This window comes from Amblyomma americanum, chromosome 1 (genome assembly GCF_052857255.1).
Source record: "Amblyomma americanum isolate KBUSLIRL-KWMA chromosome 1, ASM5285725v1, whole genome shotgun sequence".
Taxonomy (NCBI): Eukaryota; Metazoa; Arthropoda; class Arachnida; order Ixodida; family Ixodidae; genus Amblyomma; species Amblyomma americanum.
In genome coordinates this window covers 19,834,140-19,843,409 of record NC_135497.1, presented here as the reverse complement: position 1 = coordinate 19,843,409, position 9,270 = coordinate 19,834,140, and the positions used below count along the sequence as shown (strand labels likewise).

The 9,270-nt window shown below is 46.7% G+C and overlaps 1 protein-coding gene across 1 annotated transcript; it reads right to left on the bottom strand.

The window, feature by feature from the left end:
- Positions 1 to 7,783: 7,783 nt before the first annotated feature.
- LOC144131081 (uncharacterized) lies at positions 7,784 to 9,037 on the bottom strand. The gene is made up of 3 exons (XM_077664439.1): positions 8,872 to 9,037; positions 7,970 to 8,300; positions 7,784 to 7,868 (listed from the first exon to the last, which is right to left on the bottom strand). The coding sequence occupies exons 1-2, from the start codon at positions 8,949 to 8,951 to the stop codon at positions 7,970 to 7,972; spliced, it is 411 nt and encodes a 136-aa protein (XP_077520565.1). The 5' UTR covers positions 8,952 to 9,037; the 3' UTR covers positions 7,784 to 7,868.
- Positions 9,038 to 9,270: the final 233 nt, after the last annotated feature.

Here is a 9,270-nt window from a genome sequence, read left to right as displayed (position 1 = left end):
AGTTTGGGTCACTGACCAAGTCAAAAACACGAAAATGACGTTTCGGGTCCCGTACGGGACCCTTGTTCACAATAAGACTGTCAAAGAAGAAGGCGGGATTATATAGTCTTCAGGATTGTTCCTAATCTTTTTGCGTAGATATGATGAAGGGAGCCTTGATTCCTGTTCAAAGTATCTTTCGTCGTCTGGATGACTAATGATTCTAGATGCAGTCTATTTAAATTATTTCTTTCTGTGGCTACAATCTCCGCCTCGTCCCAGGCTATCTCGTGGCCAGTGGTCTGCACGTGCTCGGCGATAGAGTTCTTTGATGCGCGATGGTTCCTTACGTCGCCTTGATGGTCTTTCATTCGTCGCTGGAAGTTCCCGGTTTCGCCGATATAGACGGATGTGCAGTCATTGCAGGGAACTTTGTAAACCACACCAGGAAATTTGGCGCGTGGCAGGGGGTCCTTTACGTTCACAAGTTCGGCACGTAGCTTGCTTGTTGGCACGTGGGCGATGTGCACTCCGTGCTTCCTGAAGATTCGGGAAAGGGTTTCACTGACTCCAGGTACATAAGAAAATACAAAGCAGCCATGCTACCAAAAAGGCTGCCTCCTAGATTCGAGCAACGACAGCATGCCTGTGCAAGAGTAGAGCTTTCGGCAACGACGCCGCCTGCGGGATCATCATCATCATCATCATCAGCCCTACTACACCCACTGCAGGGCAAAGGCCTCTCCCATGTCTCTCCAATTAACCCTATCCTTTGCCAGCTGCATCCACCCTTTGCCTGCAAACTTCTTAATCTCATCCGCCCATCTAACCTTCTGCCGCCCCCTGCTACGCTTACTTTCTCTTGGAACCCACTCCGTTACCCTTAAAGACCAGCGGTTATCTTGCCTTCGCATTACATGCCCTGCCCAAGCCCATTTATTTCTCTTGATTTCGACTAGGATGTCATTAACCCGTGTTTGTTCCCTCACCCACTCTGCCCGCTTCCGATCTCTTAACGTTACACCTATCATTTTTCTTTCCATGGCTCGCTGCGTTGTCCTTAACTTAAGCTGAACTCTTTTCGTTAGCCTCCACGTTTCTGCCCCGTAGGTGAGTACCGGTAAGATCATGCTGTTGTACACTTTCCTCTTGAGGGAAATTGGTAAACTGCCACTCATGATCTGCGAGAATTTGCCATATGCGCTCCACCCCATTCTTATCCTTCTAGTATCTCCCTCTCATGATCAGGATCAGCTGTCACTACCTGCCCTAAGTAGACGTATTCCGGCACCATTTCAAGGCTCTCGCTGCCAATTGTGAACTGTTGTTCCCTTGCTAGGCTGTTGAACATTACCTTGGTTTTCTGCATGTTAATTTTTAGACCCATCGATCTGCTCTGCCTGTCTAACTCGTTGATCATGATTTGCAGTTCACCTCCTGAGTGACTCAGCAAGGCAATGTCATCAGCAAATCTCAGATTATTTAGGTATTCTCCATTTATTCTTATTCCCAACTCTTCCCAATTCAGGCCTCGAAATACCTCCTGCAAACATGCGGTGAACAGCATTGGCGAGATCGTGTCTCCTTGCCTGACGCCCTTCCTTATTGGAATTTTATTGCTGACTTTATGGAGGACTACCCCCGAATGCAGAAATGTAACTTGGCTCGCGCTTGGACTCAACTTCGGCAAGTCGAGTCGAAGCACCAAGGCGGCTTCAGAACGGCCAAGTTGGGTTTCGTGTTTCATAGATGCTCAACCTGACTTGCTTCGTCAAGTTAAGCGCGTGCTTGAAAGCGAGGGCGCATTGCTCGTCTGGGGATGAGAGTATTGAACAATCTATTATAATAATGCCCATTTTGCTCATATAAAACAACGCATCTCGTTCAGCAGTCATAAACAGGCACTAGGTGTGAGTGACCCGCTGAAAATTGCTAACAATAAAAACTACATTTCAGTGCTACCCGCTGCTTCCACTTGATTGACGTTTTTGGCTGGCAACGTGCTCCACATTGAGCCAATCCTAGTTGAGCCATAGCCAGTTTTTCCCATGCTTTTCCTGCTCCCAGCGGAGACCAGCGCCTCAGTTCACGTTCGAGGAAAAGGAATTGTTATTGTGTTTGGTTAACGCACGTCGGAATATATTAGAGTGCAAAAAAAACGATGTGTCGTCGCTGGCAAAAAAAAAACGCCACTTGGAAGGAAATTGCCAGGCTGTTTAACAGCAATCACGGGGCGACCCGACGTGACCCCAATCAGCTCAAGAAATGCTGGGCCAACCAAAACAAAAGTCGAAGGAAGAGGACGCGAGGAAAAAGAGAGATCGCCACAAGACAGGTGAGCGCGGCTTGCAGGCCGTTTACAAATGTTTGTTCCTGCATGCTTTGTATGCCATGGATAAGGGCATGATTATTCTACTTCGGTCGGCGTAAGCAACGTGTACTGGAATGCATAGTTTTTTAGGAACAGTGTGATAACACGTAAATGGGCACGTAATAACGTTTCGGTGCAGTGTACTCTGCTTTATTTACAAATGCAGATGAATGCAGCCTGCGTTAATCGTGTAAATAATGCCCAAGCAGTATCCTGAACAGCCTCCGTAATTTTTAAAAACTACAGAGAATGTTTGCTACATTCAAGTCAGTACGAAGGCATGCGATTTCTGCTGCATAGAAGACTATGATGAGTATGATGAGCGGACAGTGCAGTGGGACGGAGGGCTCGCGCCTGGCCAGCAGCGAGCTGACAACGGACGATTTTGCTCGGAGTTGGTACCATTCGCATACTATCGCGCCGCGAAGCCAAATTGGGTGCACCGTAGACCAGACGGTGTCTACACTGGCGACCTTCATGTTCATGAGGAAACTTGCCGCGCTATTGACAGTTGCTTGGTACTATTGAATAACCGGAAGGCTGTACATACAGCTACCTACCTTTACTCATTCCTGGCACTGCTGGGACGGGTGGCACAAAAACGTAGCGAAAACAACACACAGTTGCATGCATTGGTGTGCCTTTGGTTGCTTTTGTGTGGCACTTCATGAACAAAATATTTTAATGGCGCATTGTCTATAAATTAAGAGTAGCTTCACTGTGTGCGGTGTCTTTTTTCTTTTCAGGAGGAGGGTCAGCTCAATGCACTGTGAGCGCTCAAAGTGAGCAAGTCATTGCTGTTGCCAGCCACATAATGACCAGGGTAGGCAACCAGACTGACTCTGATGGAGGCATCGACCTACCACCAGTGGCAAGTTTGCCTGTTATAAGATTGTTGCAGCCAATGGTGGATGGAGCAGGCAATGAAGAATTCCATTATGCAGGTAAAGAAAGCACTTTGCATGTTGTAGAAAAACAGCACTCCTCTCTTTATATTCCTTTGATGACAACGGCAGCGTGTACTGTCAATTGACGCTGTTTCAATGTTTTTTATTGCCTTGAACCTGCTATGAGGACTGTACAGTTCATGTACAACAAATTATAAAAATCTCATTTAATACAACACTGTGGAAAGCTGCTCTACATGTGGTTGGCTGAATGTTTGTGCAGATAAAGGCTGCATTGGTTGACAGTGCGAAATGATGACCTGCTCCAAGCTGCATGTTGTTGGACAGCACTCTGAAGGCATTTTGTCTTGACGGCTTATATTCATGTGAGTGGTATGCTGTGTTTCTGTAGCGGAAGGCGAGGAGTTGGTTAACCGTCGGACACCGAGGGAGCAAGCATTCAGTGCTGCAACCTGAACTGCATTCATTATGACATTCTCTCCTGATGATGTTTTTGAGTCTTGTTTGCCATTCCTGCCTCACTTTAAACGAATGCCAACTTTAATGCAGTTTCATTATGCATGCACTCCTTCACATAAATTTTCATATTTCTGTGTACTTGTACATGATGGTGCTCCAGGGATAAGGTAACAACATTCTTGTTGTGAATAATGGTGCAGCTTGCCTATGTGTAATGCTCAAAGCCTTTTCGAATTTGGCTGCTAGTTTCAAGGAAATTGTTAGTTTTGCAATGCAGAGGTTTCACTCGAAGCGCATGTTTTCTGTAGCCCTCAGGCTCAGGCTGCAGTATTTGTCACCTTTCTTGTATGCCTCACCTTGGCATTGGTGTCGCATATATGCGGCGAAGCAAGCAGGCAGGCATTACAAGGAAACCTTTGCAAAAAAAATGAAAGTGGATTAGCTCAGCTACTCCAGGATATACAAAGTGAAAGCTGTCGGCGTTCATTGGCATTGACAAAGTTCTAGACGCTGATGATTTTGAAGAAAGGAAGGGCGTATAACTGGCTCCCTGGGCCAGAGGACACGCATGAGTACAAACTAGCAAATATACTAAAATTGAAAAGAAACCCATTGAATGAGCAAAAAAGCTGCAGGTGCAGAGTTAGAGGATAACCACATTTGTAAAACTCGGGGCCTGCGTGACTATCACTACTGTATCAGCAGAAAAAAATAAAGTGAGGTCATCAGGCATAATTCAGAGTGAAAGGTGATGAATATGGCAGAACAAAACAGAATGACTAAACTGGGGCCCCCAGAAACAACGGCAGCTATTTGGCGCTGAGAAGGGCAAGTGGTGCCTTATATAAGAACATTATAAAGCTTTCGTTATAATTTCTCTTCACCAATTGACCCAACAATCTGTGCTGTTGAGGCAGACAGCTAATGTGTTGTAAGCTTAGATTTGTCCAACTAATTTTTACCTTTTCTTTATTACAGAAGACGACTGGGAACCTCTGCTCGTGGATGAGCCGCAGTCACCAGCGGCTGCTGTTGGTAAGAGTGGGGCAACTCCAGAAGCAATTGAGCAGGAGAGCAATCTCTTTTTTCCTACTGTGCAACCTGCTGATGCTACCAGCACAGCTGCAGCAGGCTGCAGCAGTGCTACAGTTGCTTCTGGAGCTGCCGCTGGTCCCACTACTGCTGAAGCAGTGGCCACCGGTGACGCTGGCAGGGCTCCAAGAGGGCGGATGGCCCTTTTAGAAAGGTCTCTGGCAGATGAGGACGACTATAGAGCGGCCTTACTGCGCGAAGAGCATGGACTGCGTCTGCAGCTGATGCTAGAGGACCACAACAGTATTCTGCAAGAGCGGCAGGAGAAAAAACTCCTTGATATCCAGAAAAAAAAATTGGAAATCTTAGAAATTGAAAAACAAATCAAACTTGAACAGCTTCGTAGGCTGCGAGAGGCATCAGAATAAACGGTGCCTATGACTGAATGAAACTGGAATGCTGTGTGAATGCTTGCACAAATATTATGTGGCAAATCCACATAACTACACTTCATTTGCACATGTACCGTTTTAAGCACATGACTCGGTGGGAACAGACATACAGCCCCGTCACCACCTTGCATGCAAGTCTGACAAGCTATCGCATAGCAGGAGGCAGGTAGGATGGTTGCGTGGTACTTCTGCTGCTATGGCTATATGGATCTTTGGATGCAAACAGCAATTTATTCATAGAAATACGCATTGCTGTATGCTACAAATATGGCTGCTCTAGGAAGGAAAAACCTCCCCTGGCATTGCTTGCAAAATTAACCAGTAGGGAAAATTGCAGGCCACATTGTTAAAGTTTCCATGTATAAAAAGTCAACAATATTGGCTCACGCAAGTCAACACCACATAAATGCTCAAAGGCCAACACCGCTCTCTACTCCTTCCATTATCTTTGCTGTCTCATCTAACCTAAACCCTCGCAGCTAGTGCCTCCTACTCAAGAACCGAAACCCTTAAAGAATGTGATTCCTCCTATGCCGTCTACAAGGTGGGCCCATAGCTTGAGTCAATACAATGCCACATCCTCCCGCTTTGCTGAAGTAATCTATTGCTTCAAATATATGGCCACCACATTCCTGTGACAAGCCGCACTAGGCATGACAAAAAAAAGACTATAAAGAAGCATGCATCAAAGAAACACTTGCTGATGGCACCCATGTTCTGCCATTTCGAACCCCGCCAAACCATGTAACAATTTCAAAACATGCCAGTTCTCGATGAGTGGAATCAGCACAGTTCCAAGAAGGCCGGCTCAAATGCAAAGCCAGATTTAAGCTGTGACAGCCAACCAGTAACTGCATGTACAAATCAAAAGAACCGCTAGTCCAAGTGTTTGCATGTAAAAGATTTCACTACAACACTTGCGAGCTGGAAGTAGCTACCTAGTCATATCACAAACCATTCATTGAACCCTCAAAACAAAATGTTGCAAACACTACTGGGGTCATAAATTATCTTTCAGTGGTCCACCATGACTGCGGCAGCAAGGCGTTCCCAAACATCAGTAGTGCCCGCACACAATGATCTCGACTAACTGTTGGTGTTGGCTCATGACGACTCACTTTATGATCTAGGGTTTGTATTCAGCCATGCAAAGCAAGGCACCTAACAAACATCAGGTGCATTTGGCTCGAGAACAATGAATATTGAGTGCAACTGCTCGCAGACAGATTGTGTAGCCTTAGCAACAGTTACAGGAGTTCTATGTACGACCATGACCTTTACACTTGGAAATTAAAAATGCTCACAGGTCACACACTGTAGGTTGGTATGTTTCACCATGACACAACAATGCCTGGAATCCTCTCCGCACATATGCTGCTTCTTTCGCTTCTTCCTCTGTGCCAGTTACTGCCCGTTATGCAACTTTGTTGTAAGAGATTGAGCTGGACGAGGCATGTGGATCATGTCAGGAAGCCCATTTCAGACCTAAAGAATCGACCTTTTGCACCATACAATGACAACAACCAACTCCCACTTTGAACAGAGACGAGAGAGAGCGACAATGAACAACAAACCACTCGAGCATCGTTCCTTGAAAAGAAGGCTCCAGTGTGACAGCTGAAGGTTCGACCGTTCTACACCATCTTGAAAGCAAACCAAATGAAAAGAATACACTCAAGTTTTTTTTTACCTCAATACAGCCAAAAAAAAAAGTGAGAAATTTAATAACTGATTCATAACACACTTCTGTTGGCAAGCCAGAAAACAAAACTTCGCAGTGATCTGGAATTTCATCATTGTAGGCAATTGGGAACGTCTCGTTTTGTTGTAAAAGGGATATTTGAAATTAATGATTGTGCAATGGGTTTTCCGGGCAAAAAGTACAAAGCGCAGAACAGCGTTCACAGACAGTCAACGGTTCCACCAGCACCAACCCGAAGCACGCACTCGCCGAGAGCAGTCCCGCTGCCACATGGGCACTTCTTTGTCATTACAATTGTGACATAAAAACAAATTTATACTCAACACATGGAAGACATGCAAGAGCCCAAGCTTGAAGTGCAAGCAGGGTGAAAGTAGAAAAGATGAAGTAGCAGAACTACTTGCTGTGAGGAACCTGAATTCCATGCCGCTACCAAAGCAGCCGCACAAATGTTTGCTCTGTGGAAAGGTGCACAAGCCCTGCGACTGCTCCACCTAAGGCCTAACTGTTGTACTTTACCAAATCTGGTAATTTTTCACATGCGTGTAAGCAAAGCCGCCAAGACAGCAGCTCTTAAACAAATGAACTGAGCGCCATTAAGACCCTCAGCAGCAGGGTCAACAAGAGCTTTTCTGGTATTCGCCTCCTGCAAGATCAATACAGCGTTCTTGAAAAATAGCATTTGAAATAGAACACTATAGCAAGAAATGCAGAACCTAGAAGTGGAAGAGTAGCAGTTTGTTAATGCAACAAGCTCGCAACTTAAAAGCTTCCGAAGCTGAGAAAAAATTCTAGTGTAAAGGGGTGTATTCGCAGTGAAGGTCTGCGGTCGTAGATCAGAGAGCGTCATGATGAGCACACTCTCAGGACTCACTCAGGATCCCCAGCTGCACTTCGTCGACCTCTTCGTCCCGCCGCTTGAACTGCTGCTAGTCGTTCCCATTGCTCTAACATTTCTTTAGTTCCTGCACAAAAGTTGGGATACGGGTAGCATGAGCAAGTGCGCATTATAAACATGCTTTATTCAAAATGCATGGGACAGTGTTGAGAACTGTGCATTTCTTACCTATGTGAAGCTCTTCTGGATGAGCACCCGTGGTGCCTGCATTCCCGACAAGCTGTCGCTGACAGCATCAACAGGTGGCAGGTGCTCTGGCCGCCTCGCTGCTGTCGTGCTGGTGCGAGCCGGTGGAGCGTCCTGGATGGGAGCGCTTTCAATAGGAGGCTGTGGCTCCTTCATCAAACATGCAAAGTTCTGCAGGGCTGCAAACGCTGTGATCACTGCAGCTTGTTTCGGCTTGTGCTGGAGCCCCATATCCAGACAAGGGAAGCGGCGCTTCCAGACACCGAATGTCCTTTCGACCACATTCCGTGTCTTTATGTGGGCTTTTTGGTACCTGCACGTATAAAGGAATACTGCGTTGATTTAATGCCACAGCTCGAAAGTGTGGTCAAGCTTTGTCAACTTTGTCATGCACTGTCATTGGAAACATTAACTAACCTTCCTTGCGGTGAATTTGCACAGTGATTGCGTGGTAATATAGCGCCTAGAATGTAGTGCTACTCTTCATGGAGCATGGAGAACGAAGCTACACTCTTCATGGAGTACAAAGCTACATTATAAAGCAGTACTAAAACAAAATGCTGGGCCTCGATCGCATATTCCGAAGAGAAACATTTCGCTATGTGGGACGCCGTAGTGAAAGGCTCCGGAAATTTCTACCACCTGGCGTTCTTCAGCGTGCAACGACGTCGCACAGTACACAGGCCTCCAGCATTTCGCCTCCATCGGAATGTGAACGCCGCGGCCGGGATCGAACCCGCGTCTTTCGGGCAAGTAATCTTGTGACTGTACGTTCGTAGCACCGCGGGGAAATAAATAAAATGACAGCACGTACACGACGCGAACGAATACGAATGAGCTGAACAGTGGTAACTGTTCAGAGAATTTCAATTTTCATTGCTCACCTGCACATTGATGGAGAAATAGCCTTTGCGGTTTCGGTAGACTTCCGCATCTGCACCACCCAGGCTGTTGATGCGGACATGCGTGCAATCTATGCAGCCGGTCACACCAGGGAATTCACCGATCTCATAGAAGTCCCGCATCAGCTTTTCAAACTGCGAGACGGCTGAAAACTGCACCAGCATCGGGCGCAGGTGCTTGGCAATCAGCAAGGTGACTTTGCCAACTGCGCGGCACACCGTGGGCTGCGAAATCCGCACCAGATCCCCGGTGACGGTTTGGAAAGTACCGGCCCCATAAAACCTCAAAGCCAGGAGTAGCTGCAGCATCGGAGGAACAGGCTGTCCCCTGTTGTCGGGACTTTCACGCAGGGGCAACACGGTGAGCAGCTCCCGCACGGC